This window comes from Ranitomeya imitator, chromosome 7, assembly GCF_032444005.1.
Source record: "Ranitomeya imitator isolate aRanImi1 chromosome 7, aRanImi1.pri, whole genome shotgun sequence".
Taxonomy (NCBI): Eukaryota; Metazoa; Chordata; class Amphibia; order Anura; family Dendrobatidae; genus Ranitomeya; species Ranitomeya imitator.
In genome coordinates, this window is record NC_091288.1 from 192,695,686 (window position 1) to 192,720,242 (window position 24,557).

Genomic DNA, 24,557 nt, shown 5'->3' on the forward strand with positions numbered 1-24,557 from the left:
GCACCGCTTTAAGAGAATGGGGTTCCTGCCTGTCCATCACAGCCTGTAGTTTGGCAGGATCCATAGCCAATCCCTGGACGGAGATAATATAGCCCAGGAAAGATAAGGACTCCTGCTCGAACACACACTTCTCCAACTTGGCATAGAGGGAGTTTGCCCATAGGAGATCGAAGACTTTGCAAACATCTCTCCGGTGGGAGTCAATATCTGGTGAGTAGATGAGAATATCATCCAGATAGACTACAACTGAGGTGGAGAGCATATCCCGGAAGATGTCGTTCACAAAGTCTTGGGGCATTACAGAGCCCGGAGGGCATCACCAGATATTTATAGTGCCCATCCCTGGTGTTAAAAGCCGTCTTCCATTCGTCCCCCTCACGGATGTGAATCAGGTTGTAAGCAGCCCTCAGATCTAATTTAGTATATACCCTTGCTCCCCGAAGCCTATCAAAAAGCTCAGATATCAGGGGCAAAGGATAGTTATTCTTAACGGTGATGGCGTTAAGACCCCTATAATCTATGCATGGACGTAGTTCCCCATTCTTCTTCTGCACGAAATAGAACCCTGCCCCAGCAGGTGACATTGACTTCCTGATGAACCCTCTTGCCAGATTCTCTTGAACGTACTGAGACATTGCCTCCATCTCCGGGAGAGATAACGGATAGACTCGACCGCGGGGAGGCTCAGCACCAGGCACGAGATCAATAGGACAATCATAGGGGCGATGGGGCGGAAGGGTCTTCGCCGCCTTTTTGGAGAACACGTCCGCATAGGACCAATATTGCTTGGGGAGAGAGGATAGATCTGTGGGTACCTCTGTAGTAGCAACCTGAATGCACTCCCTCTGACACCTACCCCCACAAGATTCACCCCATCCCAAAATTCTGCCTGAGGACAACTCGATATGAGGACAGTGGTACCGTAGCCAAGGTATCCCCAACAGGACCTCATCAATTCCCTCAGGAATGACAAGCAGAGATATAATCTCCTGATGGGATGGCGACATGGACAGAGTAAACGGGATGGTCTGGTGTGTTATCTGTGAGGGCAGTGTCGACCCATTCACCACTCATACCATTACTGGTTGAGCTAGCATTACCAGGGGTATTGCGTGATGTTGGACAAAGGCAGAAGACATAAAATTGCCCTCCACCCCAGAATCCACGAAGAGCTCTACCGAATGGGAGGATGAGCCTATAATAATTGTCCCCTTAAAAGACAATTTGGAGGCAAACGTTGCCGTGTCTAATATACCTCCACCTACTACCACTAGATGCTGACGTTTCCTCGAACGCTGGTGACATCTGGTGGCAAGATGCCCTGACTGCTGGCAAACATGACAGACCTTGAGTGCACAAGCGGTCCGGGACTTAGATCCCGCTCATGACACTTCCATGGCCTCATGTGACTCAGGAACCAGACCGGGGATTCCAGAGGTTTGGCGAAGGTGGGAGCCAGCCGAAACCTCTGCCTACACTGGGCTCACTCTAACCTCCGCTCGTTAAACCGGAGGTCAATACGTGTGGAGACAGCTATTAACTCCTCCAGTGTGGCAGGAATCTCCCTAGTGGCCAGAGTGTCCTTCACGTGGTCAGCCAGCCCCCTCCAAAATATGGGGATAAGGGCTTTATCCGACCACTCCAGCTCAGATGCTAGGGTACGGAAGTGGACGGCAAAATGGCTGACCAAGGACAAACCCTGAGTCAATTCTAGTAGTTGGAGCGCCGTGTCATGGGTGACTCGAGGTCCTAAGAAGACCTGTTTCAGAGTGCTCAGGAACAACGGCGCACTCTGCACCACATGATCGCCACGCTCCCACAATGGCGTAGCCCATTACAACGCCCTGTCCGACAAGAGAGACACAATTAATCCCACCTTTGCCCACTCTGTGGGAAAACGTGCAGCCAGGAGCTCGAGGTAAATAGAGCCCTGACTCATGAAACCCCTACAAAATTTACTACCTCCAGAAAATTTTTCTGGCAGCGGGAGGCGAGATAATGTCGGAAAAGTGGACAATGGATAATGTGAATAGTGGATAATGTCGGGGTGGCAGTGGACAAGGTTGCTGCAGCCACGCTAGCAGCCTATACAGCAACTGCGGTAACATCCATAGCTGAGGTTGTGCTCTCGAGAGTCGCCAACCTACCCTCCAGCTGCTGGATATACCGCAAGGATTACTGAATGTCCGCCATTTACTAGCCAGACCCTGGCGCTAGTATTCTGTTAGGGCTAGCGGAACGCACCAAGTAAATATAGATGTTTTATTGTTATAGATGCATTCGCAGCCCGGGGTCCACCGTGCAGGAGAACCTGCTGCTTGCAAACGGCGGCACTATATGGTGGTATGAACTAGCTCTGTTATTTCACAGAGTAGCCATGAAAGCAAAGCAGTGCACCCTGTTAGACTTCACAGAGGCACAGGCTAACTACCCAACTGAGAGCAGTCAGTGGTCATGCATGCACACAAAACTCCTCGCTGGAGGTGCCAGCATTCTAGGGGCTTATTTCAGCCAGATCTCTGAATACATACAAACACAATATCCTCGCCGGATGTGCCAGTATTCTAGGGGCTTATTTCAGTCAGGTCCCTGAACACAATCTTACATGACCACACTGGCGCAAAGCACATAACTTAGAAAGATACTAGCGCATGGCCGTGCGGCCATGCGAGCTTTAAGTAGTTGCAGCAAGTACAGGACCTTCCTAGAAGGACCAATGAGAGGCTGCCACAGAGCCTGAGCACCTACAAGACCTTCCTGAATGACCAATGGATTCAGCTGCAGTATCTGAACATGTGACCCTCGATTTCCACTGAGAGATTTTACTCTCGGCATGCCCAGAACGAGAAATGCAGCACTTAGTCCTAGAAGTGTCTGCTCGCCGCTGCCCAGCACTGGCTTCAATGGCAGAAGCAGGAAAAGCATCAGTAACTCTTTGTACAGAGTCAGACTGAGCAAGACACTTGGACCGACATCTCCGCTGAGCAGGCTCCACTGTGGCAGGAGAAGAATGGGAGACCGCAGTGGAGATGGCCCGAGATTCCCCTTGTGCAGAGGCGGGAACTCAACTCCTAACAAACACAATCTCTTTCTGCTCCTCATGAGTTAACATCTGCGACATGTCAATGGCTGTAAACAAAGAGAAACTTGTAAATAAATCATGAAAGAATAAAGCTACACTAAAACCAAGCACAGCATTGCTTTTCTTGTGAAATTCTCAATAAGTGTATGTGTCACATGTCCCTTTTTCCATTTGAAAAAATAAAGTTGGATCCAAAATGGCCGACTTCAAAATGGCTGCCATGGTCACCACCCATCTTGAAAAGTTTTTCCCCTCCTATATACTAATGTGCCACAAACACGATGTTGATATCACCAACCATTCCCATTTTATTTATGTGTATCCATATACATGGCCCACCCTGTACAGAGTGTGAATTGAAAATGGTGAAAAAAATAATCATGCACTTACGTGCATATACATGCATGCATATACACACACAAAAGTAAAGAAAAATAAAAGAATTATAGAAAATGAAAAAAATAGTTAATTAAAAAATAAATAATAACAAAATAAATAAATGAATAATAGAAAAATATTGATCATTGAATAATAAATGATGAATAATAATAAATAAAATTGAATAAATGCAAATATATAACAAAAATAATAATAATAAAATAATAATAAAATTATAGATAATATAACAAGCCATCAGTCACCACCACTTTAATACAAATATATATACAGATCATAATATAATATTCACAAATATACTATGAGGAAATTCCAAATATCCATCCTAATAAATTGCATCAATGGCCACAGAATTACATCAGCTACAACAAGCCTACATAGTCGATTATAATGCAAAATTTTGCACACTGGAGATATCTGATCTTCCCACAAAAATGTGAGCAAAAAGAGTCAAGGTTGTATATCGACCAATTATTTTCAGCTCCACTTAAGCCCTCTGTCTTGACTTCCATCCTCTAGTTTACCATCTTCACAGTCTCAGCCTCTAGTACTGCCTGACTCTCCGGATAGGTTCAAGATTGATTCACATTGGTAACCATATCCGTCCCGGCCGAAACACTGCACAGACCTTCAGCACTAAGGTCTAGCACTTCGAGGGGTTATTTAGCACTTTTTCTATGTATGTGTTTTTTGCAATACTTTTTTTTGCTTCATTCGACAAATTAAAAAATGTGTTTAGAGGCAAGATTATAAAAAAGCAAGTCAGCTATGAAAGTGACAAATTGCATAAAATTTTTTAGCTCAACCAAATAGACCAACCAAGGGGTGACATTAGAAAGGGGAAAGTGTTTATCATGTATAGCAATTTTCTCCAAGTCTATCATTTAGAGTAGGCGTTAGAGTTGCAGTAGTGTTGATTCAAGATGTGGATTAAACTCCTTGTGATGACACAGTATTTTATCTTTATTAACCAGAAGTCTATTTTCAGCAAGCCAGGAGGAATAGACTGTTATCTATAAGTTGACTTTTGAAAGTATGTGTTTCTTTCTGGCTAGTCAAGAAAACACAGACTTTTGTTCATATAAACCTGTAATATTGACTTGTAAGTTGACAATTTGTTGTGACATATTGTGCTGTTATACTGGATGATTAGTAATTAGGGTTGAGCAAAACGGGTCGGCCAGATTCAGAAGTCGCCGACTTTTGGCAAAGTCGGGTTTCATGAAACCCGACCCAACCCCTGTGTGGGGTCGGCCATGAGGTCGGCGATCTTCTGAACTGGAATCGGAATTCCGATACTGATTCCTGATATGTTTAAGATATCGGGAATCGGTATCGGAATTCAGATTTAAGTGTAAAATAAAGAATAAAAATAAAAAATATTGCTATACTCACCCTCGGACGCGCCCTGGTTGTAACCGGGAGCCTTCCTTCCTAAGAATGAGCGCCTGAAGGACCTTTTGATGATGTCGCGGCTTGTGATTGGTCACGTGAGCGGTCACACGGGCGTCACGCGACCAATCACAAGACGCGACGTCATCGAAAGGTCCTTCAAGCGCTGATTCTTAGGAAGGAAGGCTGCGGGTTAGAACCAGGGCGCGTCCGAGGGTGAGTATATACCTATTAGGAATATACTCACCCTCGGACGCGCCCTGGTTCTAACCCGCAGCCTTCCTTCCTAAGAATCAGCGCTTGAATGACCTTAGATGACGTCGCGGCTTGTGATTGGTTGCGTGACGCCCATGTGACCGCTCACGCGACCAATCACAAGCCGCGACGTCATCGAAAGGTCCTTCAGTCGCTCATTCTTAGGAAGGAAGGCTCCCGGTTACAACCAGGGCGCATCCGAGGGTGAGTATAGCAATATTTTTTATTTTTATTCTTTATTTTACACATTAATGTGGATCGCAGGGCCTGAAGGAGAGTTTCCTCTCCTTCAGACCCTGGGAACCATTAGAAACCCAATGCACTGCATTGGGTTTCGTGTTTCGGCCGACCCCGACCCCGACTTTTCTATAGGATCGGCCGATTTCACTCAACCCGACTTTTGAAAAAGTCGGGTTTCGTGAAATCCGACCCGATCCTATAAAAACAAAAGTCGCTCAACCCTACTAGTAATACAGGGTCATTCAACAATGATGTTTGGTGATATGTTGGTTACACATTGTCCAGGCCAGCCAGTTTGTTTATTTGAAAAATAGAGGAAGAAAAACTATGCAAATAAATTAAATAATAAAAGAATGTGAGTTGATCTTGTCATCATTCTTCCCCTTTACCTGTGGATGCTGCTTTAAGGATAGCCGCTATTTTAGCTATATAAGTGAGAAATATACAATCATACACAGAGTCAGCCAAGACATCCAGACATCCAAAGAATCAGATGAACTTTATAAGACAGCAGTCAGAACATCATCGCTCCATCACGAGGGACACAGATTTGACATTCTACAAGATGCCAGCTTAGGGGCCATGGCCCAGGCAGGAAGAATTCAGCTCCATTGACCATTGCTGAACCATGGATACATTTGGGGTTGTGGGGAATGGGACCCACTGGTCACCTGGCTCCATGGAGATGTTCGGAGAAGCCAGGTTGTGATCCTCTGGTCAACTGACCTTATACCCTGATGGACTGTTATCTTCCTAAGCTTTTTGTTACCTCCTCTCTGTGCATGTCAAAGGTGGTGTAGTTGGACCAGGAAGCTATGAAGTCACAGCTGCTGTTATCCCGATGAGTGAGCAGAATAATAGGACTCTGTAATGTGAACCATCTGGGGTATTGTGCTGGGACTGTTCTCTGTGTTATTTGCCTGTTTTTGTGGCTCAATAAAGTATTGCAACATTGCAACACTGTTTTACTGTTTTACCCTCATCCTGCGTTGTCTTAGTAATAATATGCCCACGGTAAAATGAGAGCAGGCATTCAGCAACCGCTGCCATTTTGGTAGAGAAAAAAAGTCTCCATCAAGATGTCGCTGGCATCGCCTGTGCAGTAGCATCTATTGGAATGCAATAGATGCTAATGCATAGGCACCAACACCGACGCCCCTTTACTGGAAAAAAAATTGGCTTAATCGAAATGACGTTAGTGGCAGCGCCTGTGCACTAGCATCTATCGCATTGACGGAGCCTACATTTTTTCTCTCTACCAAAATGGTGGCGCCGGCGGTGCCTGTGCAGTAGCATCTCTTGGTGCTACTGCGCAGGCGCAGCCACCGACGCTATTTTGATTAAGATGATTTTTTTTAACAAAGCAAAATGCTTAAACAAAATGAATATATGCACATTATACATTGTATCATGCTACAGTGCAGGCGCCGATGAATGTAATTTTTTTTCCAAACAATAGTATATTCAGTATGTAAAATACGGGGCAAGTTCTGTAGCGTCAGTGACCTGTCATAAACCTATAAGGATTTATATCTAAGAAGAGCATCACATAAGACCCCCACAGTCCTGCCACAGGCCGCCCAGAACCACCAGAATCTCATTAACTGAAGACTGCAAATAAAGATTAAACAACAACCACAAGACAGATTTCATCAACCAAAGTATCATTTTAATTAGTGTAATGGTGCCAAACTGACTGTAGGTGTCTGTAGGTTACTGAGCACAATCCTGCTGACAGGTTCACTTTAACCACTGTTTCGACCGAAACGTTCTTCAATAATAATCTAATCTCATCACTGCTGAGCTTCTAGAGATCAGCTGCAATCGGTGATGGAAAGCAAGAAAAGGTTTTCAATTTCTTTACGACGCCACTGCTGGGAATACAATTTTATCCAGATTCAATTGAAAAAACATATATTACTATTCACAACATGCATTACCTTGATTGGTCCTCCTGAATTCAATATAGCTAATACTGTAGGTACTGGGCGTATTCTGTAGATCATGTCCTTTGTGGAATACCTGGCACAATTTTTTCTATGAGGTTCTCTTTCTTCAATGTAGACCAATGTTGGAATTGCAACTTCTAGGCTCCCATAGATGTAATTGTCCGACATCTCTAAAACTAGAAAATCTTTTCAACCTTTTGCCCACCAAATTCTGTTTAGCTGACTACATTGGTAATTTATTAAAACTTTAATACACAAAATCTAATGCAAAAGGCTCCAGCACAATAGATATAAAGTTCATCCTGCTATAACTGCAAATAGAATGATCCGTGTCCCCAAACATTAGTATGTGAACTCTACCCCATGGCCCTGGTACAGCTGCAGAACAGATAAGATAAAAAATTGCAAATCGTATTCCATTATCCCACTGGACACATCACATTATAATGCACTTGGCCAACATTTATTTGGATGAAATGCACAATTCTATGTATATAAAAACAAGAACAGTCAAGCCAAGGTTTTCTGACCAAGGTAAATGGCAATGGACCAATCAGTTTATTATAGGTTATTTGTGCTCTACTAAAAATTAACACATGTAGGAAAAATAAGTCCATGTGTATAAATATCAGGACAGGAGCACAATCAGAACGGACTCTTACCAGTACTTCGCTATGGCTTTCATTGCCTACTTCTTGGCTAGAGCCGATGTGTTGGTATACTTTTCAATTTTCATTGCATTATTCATCTATTGGATAAATGGAATTAGGAAGAGCACAGCAAAGATGCCCCCTGGACCTATGCCTCTGCCGGTCATTGGAAATCTCCACATGGTGGACCTGAACAGGCCCCATGAATCTCTGATGCAGGTAGGATACTGTACTTACTTCATGGTCAAGGAGGGTGCAACATTGTTTAGCTGGGGGCAAAGGAATTGGGGATGGTTGCTGAATGAGACAGGTATGAATGGATTCATGGTGGGCACTAAAGGTCTAGAGGTCTTGTCCTTTGCTGCATTATATACTAACCATTGATGTGAATGGGCACTGTGTAACTCTGCATTTCCTCTGTGGTGGCGAGTGAGAGAGATTGAATACTTACTGTCAGATTTCCCTGGAATAATAGCTGATTCCTCCAATTTCTGGCAGGTAGACACTTTGTGATGAAACTATTGTTAAGGGACCATCTAATGCAGGGGTCCCCAACCTGTAGCTTGGGAGTCACATGTGGCTTGTGGTCCCATGAATTGAGGCTCGCCGCTGTCTGCCAGTTTGGTGCATTAGCTCCAGATTTAGTTAACTGGTATGAAGAGCACATCTCAAAATGGTGAACTTTGTGAGTAGCCCTGCAGAGAAGAGCAGATCTGGGTGCACATCTACTGGTGTTGGGGGTTTAGAGATAATGTAAGTATCGTATGCTGGAGACAGGATGATACTACCGGTCACAGGAGGTGCTTGAAGCCGGATGTGACTGTGTTGGGAGTGCGTGATGGAAGAATGCTGAATGGGGGTATTGTGGGAATCCCTGGATCTTGGAATACTGCTTCAGGGTGATTTGTGTGGAAAAGCTTTGGTTATCATTATACCCGTAATGGGGGCTTTAGTTGCCACTACTGTGAGGGGGGACAGGAGCTGGATATGGCTTGCGACCCTCTTGCGCAGCTGAATGTGGCTCTCAATGTCAGAAATGTAAAATAGGGATTATTCAAAGTCAAGAACCTCTTGAAGAGCCGTAGACTTGTCATGTTGCTGGAGATACGTGCAACCATGTTCTGCTATCATGGTTTTATGTGGTTATTTACAAAGTTAGCTTCTTGTTCGTTTATCAAAACAATGAGAGAATAAAAAATGGATTAATGACAATACCATAGCATTTAATATATGGCCAAATGTAAAGACGCATTAGAAAGTAATAGAATCTATTATATCCGTACTCTGTTTTGCGTTCTCTCATGAACAAGAGCTGTGCACTTCTGGGTCACACGCTGCACATTTCTCTGCCATATTTGGGGTGATCAGTGAGGGTCTCAGGACCCAGGCTCCCTCCGTAAAGTGTCATCAAAATATAAAAAAAAGTATAAAAGTTATGATGCTCTTTAAATAGTTGATTTTCAGGATCACTGTTGATAGTTATGACCCAAACTGAACTCCAAAGAAATTTGTCTAAACTCAGAGTCAATGAATGTGTTAATTTATCATGAGTTAATAAAGGGCTAGACGATGGTGAGCGTGGGCGACATTCTTGCATGGTGTATCTAGGGTGCCAACCTCCACGGGCAGGTAGGGCTATTGAGAGGGCATTGTCTGACCTATCTTGTCCTGTAGTTCACTTGGGGCAATAGTGGATATTAAAACCACTTGGGTTATTATATATTTGGATAATCTGGGACTACAGTGGTAATTTTTCACTTTTAATTATGAAAAATATCTTTTATTGATGGAATTCTATATATTAGCCATCCCTTGCAGAGTAATGGGACTGATTAATGTGAATATGAGACCACTAACAATCATATCTCAATTACTCAGTGCTTCCAAGTATCTCTCAGAACATGCCTTGCACTGTCTTACCTGTGCAAGGCTTAACTTCTTCCAGAGACACACACTCTCCCTTTGCCCAGTTCTGGTGCAGGTCAAATTTTCTCAACACTGTCCCAAGTCATAGACACTCCCAGTTCAGGCCACATCACTTCTCCCGTCAAAGTTCCTCAAACTGTTTTCGGCTATAGTACCATTTAGTGTTCAAGACAGGAATTGAGGCCCTAAGCTTGGTGGTTACACTTCAAAATTGAGGCAGAGAGCTTAGTGGTTGTGGAGTAATAGGAGCATTCTTTTTTACTCTAACATCAGATTACTTGCAATCACAGCTAGAATATTTCCAACTCTCTCCTGTCAATTTTAATTTTTTAGCTGTTCTGAACAGATCTTTACGCCTCTTGTTCCCTAAAATTAGTGGTAAGGCAAAATTCCTTGATCATATCATGATTTTTGCATATTTCCCCAGCATCATGGCATCAACAGCAAGTGTGGCTTTTTGGAAATTTATATTTTTTTGCTCTGTTTAAGTGACATTGTGGTTTTAAAATACAACCCCTGGCAAAAATTATGGAATCACCGGCCTTGGAGGATGTTTATTCAGTTGTTTAATTTTGTAGAAAAAAGCAGATCACTGACATGGCACAAAACTAAAGTCATTTCGAATGGCAACTTTCTGGCTTTAAGAAACACTAAAAGAAATCAAGAACAGAAAATGTGGTAGTCAGTAATGGTTACTTTTTTAACCAAGCATAGGGAAAAAATTATGGAGTCACTCAATTCTGAGAAAAAAATTATGGAATTTCAATGTAAATTTTCATACCCACAAACAACACCTGCATCAAATTATATCTGCTCATTAGTCTGCATCTAAAAAGGAGTGATCACACCTTGGAGAGCTGGACTGACATAAATCATGGCTTTAACACGAGAGATGTTAATTGAAGCAAATGAGAGGATTATCAAACTCTTAAAAGAGGGTAAATCATCAGCAATGTTGCAAAAGATGTTGGTTGCTCTCAGTCAGCTGTGTCTAAAATCTGGACCAAATAGAAACAACATGGGAAGGTTGTTAAAGGCAATCATACTGGTAGACCAAGGAAGACATCAAAGTGTCAAGACCAGAAACTTAAAGCAATATGTCTCCAAAAAAGGAAATGAACACAAAGTAAGTGAGGAACGAATGGTTGGAAACTGGAGTCAACGTCTGTGACCGAACTGTAGGAAACTGCCTAAAGGAAATGGGATTTACATACAGGAAAGATAATATGGGGCTGCATGTCAGGTAAAGGCACTGCGGAGATAGCTATCATTACATCTTCAATAAATGCACAAGTCTGTATTGATATTTTGGCCACTTTTCTTATCAATTGAAAAGATGCTTGGGGATAATGAAATCATTTTTCAAGATGCTAATGCATCCTGCCATAGAGCAAAAACTGTGCAAACATTCCTTGAAAAAGACACGTAAGGTCAATGTCATGGCCTGCAAATAGTCCGGATCTCAATTCAATTAAAAATCTTTGGTGGAAGTTGAAGAAAATGGTCCATGACAAAGATCAAACCTGCAAAGCTGATCTGGCAACAGCAATCAGAGTAAGTTGGAGCCGGATTGATGAAGAGTCCTGTGTGACACTCATTAAGTCGATGCCTCAGAGACTGCAAGCTGTTATAAAAGCCAGAGATGGTGCAACAAAATACTAGTGATGTGTTAGAGTGTTTTTTTGTTTGTTTGTTTTTCAGGATTCCAGATTGTTTTCCTCAGAATTGAGGGATTCCATAATTTTTTCCCTATGCTTGGTTAAAAAAAGTGACCATTACTGACTACCACATTTTTTGTTCTTGATTTCTTTTATTGTTTCTTAAAGCCAGTAAGTTGCCATTTGAAATGACTATAGTTGTGTGCCATGTCTGTGATCTGCTTTTTTTCTACAAAATTAAACAACTGAATGAACATCCTCCAAGGCCGGTGATGCCTTAATTTTTGCCAGGGGTTGTACATGTTTTGTCTTTACAGAAGTACAACTCAAATTAATGTTTTGTAAAAACAAAGAATTATAATATTTTGCAGCTTTCTGAGAAGTATGGTGAAGTATTTACTTTGCATTTTGGACCCAAGAAAATGGTGATACTTGCTGGATATAAGATTATAAAGGAAGCACTTGTTACACGAGCTGAGGATTTTGGAGAACGGGCGATTACTCCAGTCTTCGATATCATCTCTAATGGACATGGTATTTATAGAACTATAATATTGTGCATTCTATGAATCATAAAATCCACAATGGTGACCTGTAAGAGTAGAAGAATACTATAGAGTCTAGTAAATATAGCTGATTCTGCTAATAAAAGATTCACTGAAAACCTCAACAAAGGAAATTTATGAGCAAATATTATGAATGAAGAACACTTTAGACATGTAAGCCGACTGTTAGAAGTTGCGTAATGACTGCAGAAAGTCGTAGCGTCTAGTGTCTATACTTCTGCATTCTTCTTATTCCTACCTTATTGTCATCATCATTCTACGTCCTTTTTCTCATTTTCAACATTTTTCTGTGAATTTTTCACAAATTAATATATATTAAAATGAAGCTTCTATTATACACTGAACAAATCCAGGGGAACAAACAAGTGAACATTTTTTATAAGTCAAGGGTGAACATGAAAAAGAAAGAAACAAAAGAAAAAGGGAAGGGAGGGAAGCGCTCAGGTTATTCTTGGGAAGTAACCCGCGGTCCTGCTTTTCACTTTTATCTACCTTCTCCTTATTCTCTTTCTATTTCATCTCCTTCTACTTCTGTACACCATTCTTTTTCCGTTTCCTTTTTCTCATTCATCTTCCTCATGGTCATTATGTTCAGTCTTCTTAATTATTCATTTTGTTCTTTTCTTTGATTTCATCTTTCTGTTTTTCTTTCTTTATCTAATTATTCATGTACTTCATGATCCTCTTCATTTTTATCTTATGTTCATCTTATCTACTTCTTGGCTTCTTTTCCATCTCCTGCATCATCATTATCATAACATCATCTTGACTATTCTGCCTTCACCTTTCTCATCACCATCTTTATTATTATTATCTACGGTTTAAATTTCCTCCTTTGTTTCTCCTTCATCATCCATCTTCTTCTTCTCCAACTTTCTTCTTCAGTTTTACAGTAATTTTCTTCATTCTCTCTTTTTTTACTTTTCCTGTTATTTTCTTATCTTTTTCTTTTTTTGTCATCCATTTCTCTATCTTTTCTGTAACCATCATATTTTTCTTTTCTGTTTCTTCTCTTCTTCTTTCCTCTTACTTTTGCAACATTTTCTTCTTTCTCATCTATATATATAATTGTCTAAGGTCCCCTTCCGTCTGTTTTCCACTTCCGTCTGACTGTCGTGGAAATCCCGCGTTGCTGATTGGTCGCGGCCGGCTGGGTGTGATCAATCAGCAAGCGGCACAGTCTGTCCGCGAATTGGCCCCTCCCTAGTCCCTTCCAGTCAGTGCCCCTCCATACTCCCCTCCAGTCAGCGCCCACATAGCGTTTTAGCAGTCCGTTAAACGGACTGTGTTACACCACTGCATAACGCGGTGTAACGCAGTCCGTTAACGCTGCCATTAACCCTGTAAGTGTGACCAACTTTCAATAGTAAAATCATATAATGTTAAAAATGATAATTAAAAAAAACATTATATTCTCACCTTCCGGCGTCCGCGGCAGCCTTTCCGGCTCCTCGCGATGCCCAAGAATGTATTGCGGCAACGACCCGTGATGACATAGCTGTCTCGTGTAGGGTTGAGCGACCTTTACTTTTAAAGGATCGGGTCGGGTTTCACGAAACCCGACTTTTTCAAAAGTTGGGTCGAGTGAAATCGGCCGATCCTATAAAAAAGTCGGGGTCGGGGTCGGCCGAAACTCGAAACCCAATGCAGTGCATTGGGTTTCCAATGGTTCCCAGGGTCTGAAGGAGCGGAAACTCTCCTTCAGGCCCTGCGATCCATATTTAAGTGTAAAATAAAGAATTAAAATAAAAAATATCGCAATACTTACCCTCTGACGCACCCTGGTACTAACCGGAACCTTCCTTCCTTCGAATCAGCGCTTCCAGGACCTGGCGGTGACTTCGCGGTGACGTCGCGGCTTGTGATTGGTCGCGCGGCCGCCCATGTGACCGCTCGCGCCACCAATCACAAGCCGCGACGTCACCGCGACGTCACCGAAGGTCCTGGAAGGGCTGATTCTTAGGAAGGAAGGCTGCCGGAAAGAAGCAGGGCCTGTCCGAGGGTGAGTATATAGCTAATAGGAATATACTCACCCTCGGACGCGTCCTGCTTCTTTCTGGCAGCCTTCCTTCCTTCGAATCAGCCCTTCCAGGACCTTCGGTGACGTCGCGGTGACGTCGCGGCTTGTGATTGGTCGCGTGAGCGGTCACATGGGCGGCCGCGCGACCAATCACAAGCCGCGACGTCACCTGTTGTGAATTCTGTGGCAGAGCTCCCTCCTGTGGTCACAAGTGGTACTTCGGCTGATTCTCTCTGTGAGCTTCCGTTGGTGGAGGAAAGTGGTACTGCGGCTTCTGAGTTTCCTGCTTCCGGTGATGTGGTGAAGTCGTTAGGTGCTGCTCTATTTAACTCCACCTAGTGCTTTGATCCTGGCCTCCAGTCAATGTTCTAGTATTGGACCTGTTTCCTCCTGGATCGCTCCTGTGGCCTGCTGCTCTGCATAGCTAAGTTCTGCTTTGCTATTTTGTTTGCTGTTTTTTTCTGTCCAGCTTGTCTATTTGTTTTTTTCCTGCTTGCTGGAAGCTCTGGGACGCAGAGGGTGTACCTCCGTGCCGTTAGTTCGGTACGGAGGGTCTTTTTGCCCCCTTTGCGTGGTTTTTGTAGGGTTTTGTGTTGACCGCAAAGTTACCTTTCCTATCCTCGCTCTGTTCAGAAAGTCGGGCCTCACTTTGCTAAATCTATTTCATCTCTACGTTTGTCTTTTCATCTTAACTCACAGTCATTATATGTGGGGGCTGCCTTTTCCTTTGGGGTATTTCTCTGAGGCAAGGTAGGCTTATTTTCTATCTCCAGGCTAGCTAGTTTCTCAGGCTCTGACGAGTTGCATAGGGAGCGTTAGGCGCAATCCACGGCTGCCTCTAAGTGTTGTTGGAGAGGATTAGGGATTGCGGTCAGCAGAGTTCCCACGTCTCAGAGCTCGTTCTATGTTTTTGGATTATTGTCAGGTCACTGTATGTGCTCTGACCTCTATGTCCATTGTGGTACTGAATTACCTTATCATAACAGTCACCGCGACGTCACCGCCAGGTCCTGGAAGTGCTGATTCGAAGGAAGGAAGGTTCTGGTTAGTACCAGGGCGCGTCAGAGGGTAAGTATTGCGATATTTTTTATTTTAATTCTTTATTTTACATTAAATATGGATTCCGATACCGATTTCCGATATTGCAAACATATCGGGAATCGGGATCGGAATTCCGATACCACATTCAGAAGATCGCCGACTTCATGGCCGACCCCACACAGGGGTCGGGTCGGGTTTCATGAAACCCGACTTTGCCAAAAGTCGGCGACTTCTGAAAGTGGCCGACCCGTTTCGCTCAACCCAATCTCGTGAGATGACGTAGTGGTCTCACGAGACCGCTACATCATCACGGGTTATTGCCACAAGGCATTACTGGGAATGGAGCGTCGCGAGGAGCATCGCTAAAGGCCTGGCCTGCATCCGGGGGCCGCCGAAAGGTGAGTATACAGGTCCTTCTCAAAAAATTAGCATATAGTGTTAAATTTCATTATTTACCATAATGTAATGATTACAATTAAACTTTCATATATTATAGATTCATTATCCACCAACTGAAATTTGTCAGGTCTTTTATTGTTTTAATACTGATGATTTTGGCATACAACTCCTGATAACCCAAAAAACCTGTCTCAATAAATTAGCATATTTCACCCATCCAATCAAATAAAAGTGTTTTTTAATAACAAACAAAAAAAAAACAACAAATAATAATGTTCAGTTATGCACTCAATACTTGGTCGGGAATCCTTTGGCAGAAATGACTGCTTCAATGCGGCGTGGCATGGAGGCAATCAGCCTGTGACACTGCTGAGATGTTATGGAGGCCCAGGATGCTTCAATAGCGGCCTTAAGCTCATCCAGAGTGTTGGGTCTTGCGTCTCTCAACTTTCTCTTCACAATATCCCACAGATTCTCTATGGGGTTCAGGTCAGGAGAGTTGGCAGGCCAATTGAGCACAGTAATACCATGGTCAGTAAACCATTTACCAGTGGTTTTGGCACTGTGAGCAGGTGCCAGGTCGTGCTGAAAAATGAAATCTTCATCTCCATAAAGCATTTCAGCCGATGAAAGCATGAAGTGCTCCAAAATCTCCTGATAGCTAGCTGCATTGACCCTGCCCTTGATGAAACACAGTGGACCAACACCAGCAGCTGACATGGCACCCCACACCATCACTGACTGTGGGTACTTGACACTGGACTTCAGGCATTTTGGCATTTCCTTCTCCCCAGTCTTCCTCCAGACTCTGGCACCTTGATTTCCGAATGACATGCAAAATTTGCTTTCATCAGAAAAAAGTACTTGGGACCACTTAGCAACAGTCCAGTGCTGCTTCTCTGTAGCCCAGGTCAGGCGCCTCTGCCGCTGTTTATGGTTCAAAAGTGGCTTTACCTGGGGAATGCGGCACGTGTAGCCCATTTCCTGCACACGCCTGTGCACGGTGGCTCTGGATGTTTCCACACCAGACTCAGTCCACTGCTTCCTCAGGTTCCCCAAGGTCTGGAATCGGTCCTTCTCCACAATCTTCCTCAGGGTCCGGTCTCCTCTTCTCGTTGTACAGCGTTTTCTGCCACATTGTTTCCTTCCAACAGACTTACCATTGAGGTGCCTTGATACAGCACTCTGGGAACAGCCTATTTGTTGAGAAATTTCTTTCTGGGTCTTACCCTCTTGCTTGAGGGTGTCAATGATGGCCTTCTTGACATCTGTCAGGTCGCTAGTCTTACCCATGATGGGGGTTTTGAGTAATGAACCAGGCAGGGAGTTTATAAAAGCCTCAGGTATCTTTTGCATGTGTTTAGAGTTAATTAGTTGATTCAGAAGATTAGGGTAATAGGTCGTTTAGAGAACCTTTTCTTGATATGCTAATTTATTGAGACAGGTTTTTTGGGTTATCAGGAGTTGTATGCCAAAATCATCAGTATTAAAACAATAAAAGACCTGACAAATTTCAGTTGGTGGATAATGAATCTATAATATATGAAAGTTTAATTGTAATCATTACATTATGGTAAATAATGAAATGTAACACTATATGCTAATTTTTTGAGAAGGACCTGTATAACTATTTTTTATTTTAATTCTTTTTTTAACAGGGATATGGTGCCCACATTGCTATATACTACGTGGGCTGTGTTATATACTACATGGGCTGTGTTATATATACTAAGTCACTGTGCTCTACACTATGTGGGCTGCACTACTGTATATACTACGTGGCTGTGCTATGTACTACCAGGTTGTGTTATATACTACATGGGCTGTGTTATATACTGCGTGGGCTGTGCTATATACTACATGGGCTGTGTTATATACTGTGTGGGCTGTGTTATATACTGCGTGGGCTGTGCTATATATTATGTGGCCTGTGCTATATACTATATGGGCTGTGTTATATACTGCATGGGCTGTGCAATATACTATGTGGCTCTGCAATATACTACGTGGTTGTGCTATATACTACGTGGCTGTGTTATATACTACATAGCTGTGCTATATACTATGTGCCTGTGCTATATACTACATACTTGTGTTATATACTACGTGACTGTGCAATATACTACGTGGCTGTGTTATAAACTGCATGGGCTGTGCTATATACTACGTTGCTGTGTTATATACTACATAGCTGTGCTATATACTATGTGAGCTGTGCTATATACTACGTGGCTGTGCTATATACTATGTGGCTGTGCTATATACTGCATGGGCTGTGCTATATACTATGTGCCTGTGCTATATACTACGTGGCTGAGCTATATGCTACGTGGCTGCTATATACTATGTAGCTGTGCTATATACTACGTGCCTGTGCTATATACTATGTGGCTGTGTTATATACTACGTAGCTGTGCTATATACTACGTGCCTGTGCTATATACTACATGGCTGTACTATATACTACGTGGGCTGTGTTATATGCTAAGTGGGCTGTGAGACTATTTCGCACGGGGCCCTCAAAAACCTGCAGCTGGCTCTGGCTTCAGTTATTGATCTCGGCCGGCTGGCCGTGAACAATCAGCGACAGGTGCAGTCCGGCCGCGAATTGGCGCGCGATTTGAACCACGCTTTGCTAATTGGTCGCGGCTGGCCGAACCCTGTGTATTCATTGCATTATTCTGAAATCTTCATAAATAAACTACACGCATATTCTTGAATACCCAATGCATTAGAATCGGGCTACCATCTAGTTATTAATAAAATTATTATTGTGTATGAAACCCTTGGTTGTCAATTTACTTGTATTTTCTTACTTGTGGGTGTTTTTTTTTATAAAAGAATTTTTTAAGTCTCAGAATTAAAATTTAAGAAACCGCTTGTTGAATTGTTTAGATTACTAAAGGCTATTTTCTATTCAGTGTGATTAATTAATAACTGACGAAAGTTGTTCATATTTAACTATACTTTAGGTATAATACTTTCTAATGGAGAACAATGGAAATCTATGAGGAGGTTCACGCTATCAACACTTCGAGACTTTGGAATGGGGAAGAGAAGTGTGGAAGCCAGAATTCAAGATGAATTAATGCCCCTTATAGAAAGTTTTAGCTCTCACAATGGTAAGATACATCATCCACATTTAGCTCATAGCTTTCATATAATCTAACCTCTTGTCTGTTGCTTTCTACAACCCGGTCTACACAATCCACATTGTCAATCCCCAACACAGTTAAACTATAATGTTATTCAGAGGGTTTTGTAGATCCCCAATCACATATAGTAGAGGATACACCACATTGTGAAGTTTTTGCTCTATATTTGAATCATATTTTGCTGCACGTGGAAAAGATCTGCAGCATCTAAACATATTAGAAGTTTAATTGGCTGTAGATTTGCTTCAATTATCACCTGATTGTTTCAGTAATCTACTGTCATTACTGAAGGTAGTTTTGCCCTGAGGTTACGATACCTGGAGCATTTTTATTCATATTTTATTTTATTGTATATGTATATTTTTGTTATTTTAGGCAAACCATTCAATCCTCACATGCTGATAAACACTGCAGTTTCCAATGTAATCTGCTCTATTATCTTTGGGAAAAGGTTTGAGTATGATGACCCAGAGTTTGAAAAATTAATCCATATGTTAGATGAAAATGTCAAACTGATGGGTACACCCAAAGTGATGGTAAGAAAACCTTCAGATCTTATAGATAACCTTTTTTCGTGAATTCTCAGAAGAATAGTATCGGTTTCACATTTAGGGCTAATTGTACTGCAATTATGAGCTCAGATAAATAGAGCCAAGCTCATCTTTTGGTTCTCACCCAATACACTCCAGTTGTTTCAGTTATATAATGAAAGTGTCCTATATAGTAGATGATTATTATTATACACCATTATTTATTATTATTATTATTATTATTATTATTTATTTATATAGCACCATTGATTCCATGGTACTGTACAAGAGAAGGGGTAAGGGTACCGTCACACCGTGGCACTTTGATCGCTAGGACTGCACGATCCGTGACGTTCCAGCGATATCCTTACGATCTCGCTGTGTCTGACACGCTACTGCGATCAGGGACCCCGCTGAGAATCGTACGTCGTAGCAGATCGTTTGAAACTTTATTTCGTCACTGGATCTCCCGCTGACATCGCTGAATCGTCGTGTGTGACGCCGATTCAGCGATGTCTTCACTGGTAACCAGGGTAAACATCGGGTTACTAAGTGCAGGGCCGCGCTTAGTAACCCGATATTTAGCCTGGTTACCAGTGTAAATGTAAAAAAAAAAAAACACTACATACTTACATTCCCGGTGTCTGGTCATGTCCCTCGCCTTCAGCTTCCCGCACTGACTGAGCGCTGGCCGTAAAGTACAGAGGTGACGTCACCGCTCTGCTTTCCGGCTATCCGGCGCTCACTGTCAGTGCAGAGAAGCACAGCGCCGAGGGACGCGACAGGAATGTAAGTATGTAGTGTTTGTTTTTTTTACGTTTACGCTGGTAACCAGGGTACACATCGGGTTACTAAGTGCGGCCCTGCGCTTAGTAACCCTATGTTTACCCTGGTTACCCGGGGACTTCGGGATCGTTGGTCGCTGGAGAGCTGTCTGTGTGACAGCTCTCCAGCGACCACACAGCGACGCTGCAGCGATCGACATCGTTGTCGTATCGCTGCAGCGTCGTTTTAGTGTGACGGTACCCTAACATACAAGTTACAGATATCACTTACAGTAAACAAACTAACAATGACAGACTGATACAGAGGGGCGAGGACCCTGCCCTTGCGGGCTTGCATTCTACAGGATTATGGGGAAGGAGACAATAGGTTGAGGGTTGCTTCAGCTCCGGTGTTGGTGAGGCGGTAGCTTCAGTAGTGATGAGGAGGCAGTGTAACGATTATGGTGGTACACTCAGGAATCTCTTGGCTTGAGACAAATAAAGCAACAAAACCAAAGTGCAGTGTAAAGTCTGTATTATTCAAAAAACACAGGTGCAAGGTGTGAGCAAGTCCAAACACAGCAAACAAGATGATATCAGGAGAAGTGCCTTAGCAGTTCTGCTGCAATCAAAGTCAGTGTTCATATGCATAAACATGCGTGCAGCATGTGCACAACAGTTCAAGTAAATAGCAAACGAGGTCCTTCTTAGGAGTAGTTCAGTGCAGCCCTGCTGTGGGCAAAGTCTTATGGGTGAAGCACCCTCTGTGGTGAAGCAGATAATCAGACACAGTTCATGCTAGATTTGGCAGTCATTAGAAAAGAGTCCAGAAGCAGTGCAGAGCTTTGAGTCCAGAAACAGACAAACTGGCAGCGGATACCAAACTTGATTGGCTGTAGCAGGCAGAGCTTACGTGTCCTAGCAGGCAGGAAAAGTTTGCAGATAGACACAGGCAAAAACAGCTTGCAGCACAAAGACCACTGAGAGCTGAGCAGGTTTGCTGAGGAGGCGGAGCTGGCGAATCGGAAGAGGAAAGTCTCTTGTAGCACAAGCCAGGAATACTAGCAGAATACAAAAGCAAAGAGTTGGATGTGAACCAGGGTTATAAAGACAAGGAAGGCGGATCACATGAGCAGAAGCGAGGCAGCAGACGCCATCTTGGAAAAGGGCGAAAAGTACCACAAATGAAACAGGGAATCCAGAGTCCTGACATTACTCCCTCCTTAACAGCGGCCTCAGGACGATCCTGGACCTGGTTTCTCTGGGTATCTTTGATGAAACTGAGCAATCTTCTGTGGGGCACAGATGTTAGCCACGGGTTCCCAGGAGTCCTCCTCAGGTGGATACCCCTGCCATCTTATTAGATACTGAAGTCAATTCCTGCGAATCCTGGAATCGATGATCTCTTCCACCAAGAATGGTTCCTGCCCGTCTACCAGTACGGGTTGTGGAGGGGGCACACTGCGTCCCTGAAATTTATTAGGAGAGACAGGTTTCAATAGAGAGACATGAAATACTGGATGTACCTTCATAGTCCTTGGCAGCTTTAGATGGCAGGCCACAGAGTTCACGATACCGCTGATCTTGAAAGTACCAATGAACTTCTGTCCCAGTTTCTGTGAGGGAACGTTCAGTCTTAGATTCTTAGTGGATAACCACACTGAGTCTCCTACCTTAAACATGGGTGCTGGCTTTCGGAATCTATCAGCTGATTTCTTGTAACGTTCCTGGGCTGTGGTTAGAGATTCCTTAAGGACTTCTAGATTCTCCCTCATAGTAATCAACCTCTCCTCCACTGCCAGAACTGGAACATCAATTGGAGATCTAGGAAAGATGCTCGGATGATAACCTAGATTAGCGAAGAAAGGAGTTACCATAGTGGAGGCACTCTGAGAATTGTTGTAGGAGAATTCTGCTAAAGGAAGTAGCTCCAACCAATCATCCTGAAGATGGCAGATGTAGCATCGCAGATATTGCTCCAAAGTCTGATTGGTTTGCTCGGTCTGACCATTCGTCTGAGGATGATATGCAGAAGAAAGATGAACATTAATATTAAGTGCAGCACAAAACCCCTTCCAGAATCTTGATGTGAATTGTACTCCACGGTCAGAGATGACTTCATCTGGGACCCCATGCAGCCGAAAAATATTCTGAATCACTAAGTTCACAGTCTCTTTCGCCGTGGGGAGGCCGGCACAAGGAACAAAATGAGCAGCCTTAGTCAGACGATCAACTACCACTAGGATTGTATTCATACCACCAGAAGTAGGAAGATCCACAATGAAGTCCATAGAAATTGAGCCCCATGGGCGAGATGGAACTGGTAGTGGTTGAAGTAGACCCGTAGGAGAAGCACGAGGAGTTTTATAACGAGCACATACCTCACAAGAAAGAACATAGTCTTTAGTGTCCTTCAGGCAAGTTGGCCACCAGAAGAATCGGCTCAGGAATTCTTGTGTCTTCTGTACCCCCCTATGACCAGCCAACTTGGAGTCATGTACCAACTTGAGGATCTGCAGACGTACGGCCTCAGGGATGTAGATATGTCGGTCACAGAACCACAAGCCTCCCTTAAGGACAAGATTGAGATCCACAGGTGGGTTAGCAAGACATACATCACCATCATAGGCCTCCTTGATCTGGGTCCACAGGTCTGGATCATGGATTACTCCGATGAAGTTGGCATCTGATAAAATGGTCTTGGGTGGGGCTCCAGGTACGGAATCCGCAGAATGGATTCGGGACAAAGCATCAGCCTTCCCATTACATGAACCTGGGCGGTACGAAATCACAAAATTAAATTGGTTTAAAAATAAACTCCACCGAGCCTGACGTGGAGATAGACATTTAGCAGATCTGAGGAACTCCAAATTGCGATGATCGGTCAGCACAATGATCTGTTGTGCGGCCCCTTGCAGATGGTGCCTCCATTCCTTGAAGGCTGCAATAATCGCTAGAAGTTCCTTATCTCCCACATGGTAGTTCCTCTCTGCAGGGGTAAGCCTACGGGAAAAGAAAGCACAAGGATGTAACAAGGCCTTCTCTCCAGTTCTTTGAGAGAGAATGACCCCCAACGCCCAATCAGAAGCGTCCACCTCCATGATGAAAGGTATTGCTGGATTCGGATGAATCAAGAGCGGAGCTGAAGTGAAACATGATTTCAGCCGATCAAAGGCTTCCTGAGCCTGTGAAGACCATTTAAAGGATTTCTCCTTATTAGTCAGAGAAGTGATGGGACGGACAATCTCTGAAAAATTTCGGATAAAACGTCTGTAGAAATTTGCAAAGCCGATAAAGCGTTGAACCTCTTTAACATTTTTGGGTGCCGGCCAATCAAGGATTGCTTGAATCTTACCAGATTCCATGTTTATCCCTTGAGGAGAGATGACATACCCCAAGAATTGTATTTCAGAACGATGGAAATCACACTTCTCTTGCTTGATATAAAGATTGTTTTCCTGCAAACGTCCCAAAACCACCTTGACGTGTTCTTGATGTTCCTGTAGAGAATCAGAAAAAATTAGGATGTCATCCAGATAGATTACGACAAACTGGTCCAGTAAATCTCTAAAGATACAATTGGCAAGATGTTGAAAGGTTGCAGGGGCATTGCACAGCCAAAAAGGCATCACCAAGTATTCAAAGTGTCCATACCGACATCTAAAAGCAGTCTTCCATTCATCACCAGGACGTAAACGTACCAGATTGTATGCCCCGCGAAGATCCAATTTAGAACATACCTTGGCATGACGGACTCTCTCCAATAGCTCTGGAATCAAAGGCAAAGGATATCTATTCCGGATAGTCACCTTGTTGAGTTCCCGATAGTCAATACAGGGTCTCAGAGTCCCATCCTTCTTCTTCACAAAAAAAATAGGCGCCCCTGCTGGTGAGGAAGAAGGACGTATAAAGCCCTTGGCCAAATTCTCATCTATATACTCCTTCAAAGCTTGGAGTTCAGGAGCCGCTAATGGATAAACATTGCTAAAAGGAATGGCTGCCCCTGGAAGCAGTTCAATAGGACAATCATAAGACCTATGTGGTGGAAGCTGATCTGCCTTCTTATCACAGATATCTGAGAATTCCTTATACACAGAAGGTAATATTAATACCGGTTCTGGAGGTTCCAAATCCAGGGACTTTGGTAGAGTCTCTGTTAATGTTGAATCACTTCTTGTAGGAAATGTTATCTCTCTGGTCTCCCAGTTGATTGTTGGATTCTGTGAACGCAGCCAGGGAATGCCTAGAATCACAGGAAAATGAGGAGAAGAAATTAATAAGGAGAGCTGCTCCTGATGATCTGGCTCCAATACAATGGTAAGAGGTACGGTCTCCTGATCGACAGGCCCAGAGACTAAAGGTGACCCATCCACTGTCTCCATGGCAATTGGGAAAGCTCTATGCAGAATATCTATGCCATGTTTCTTGGCAAAAGCAATGTCCATGAAATTAACCCCTGCACCAGAGTCAATCATGGCTGCACTAGAGATCCACTGTCCAGAGCATAAAACTTTTATAGGAAGTAAACAGTGAG

General features: G+C 43.2%; 1 protein-coding gene across 2 annotated transcripts in view; it reads left to right on the forward strand.

Annotated features, from left to right (window-relative positions):
• The first annotated feature begins 7,834 nt into the window (after positions 1-7,834).
• Positions 7,835-24,557, forward strand: part of LOC138645178 (cytochrome P450 2K1-like) — a 44,560-nt gene continuing 27,837 nt past the window's right edge. Inside the window, exons 1-4 of one of the 2 annotated variants that reach the window (XM_069734279.1) lie at positions 7,951-8,183; positions 11,920-12,082; positions 18,547-18,696; positions 19,105-19,265. In XM_069734279.1, coding sequence (XP_069590380.1) covers positions 7,989-8,183; positions 11,920-12,082; positions 18,547-18,696; positions 19,105-19,265 — 669 coding nt within the window. In that variant the 5' untranslated portion in view covers positions 7,951-7,988. Of the gene's footprint in view, positions 8,184-11,919; positions 12,083-18,546; positions 18,697-19,104; positions 19,266-24,557 lie in introns of both variants that reach the window. The other variant, XM_069734278.1, reaches the window with a different exon arrangement.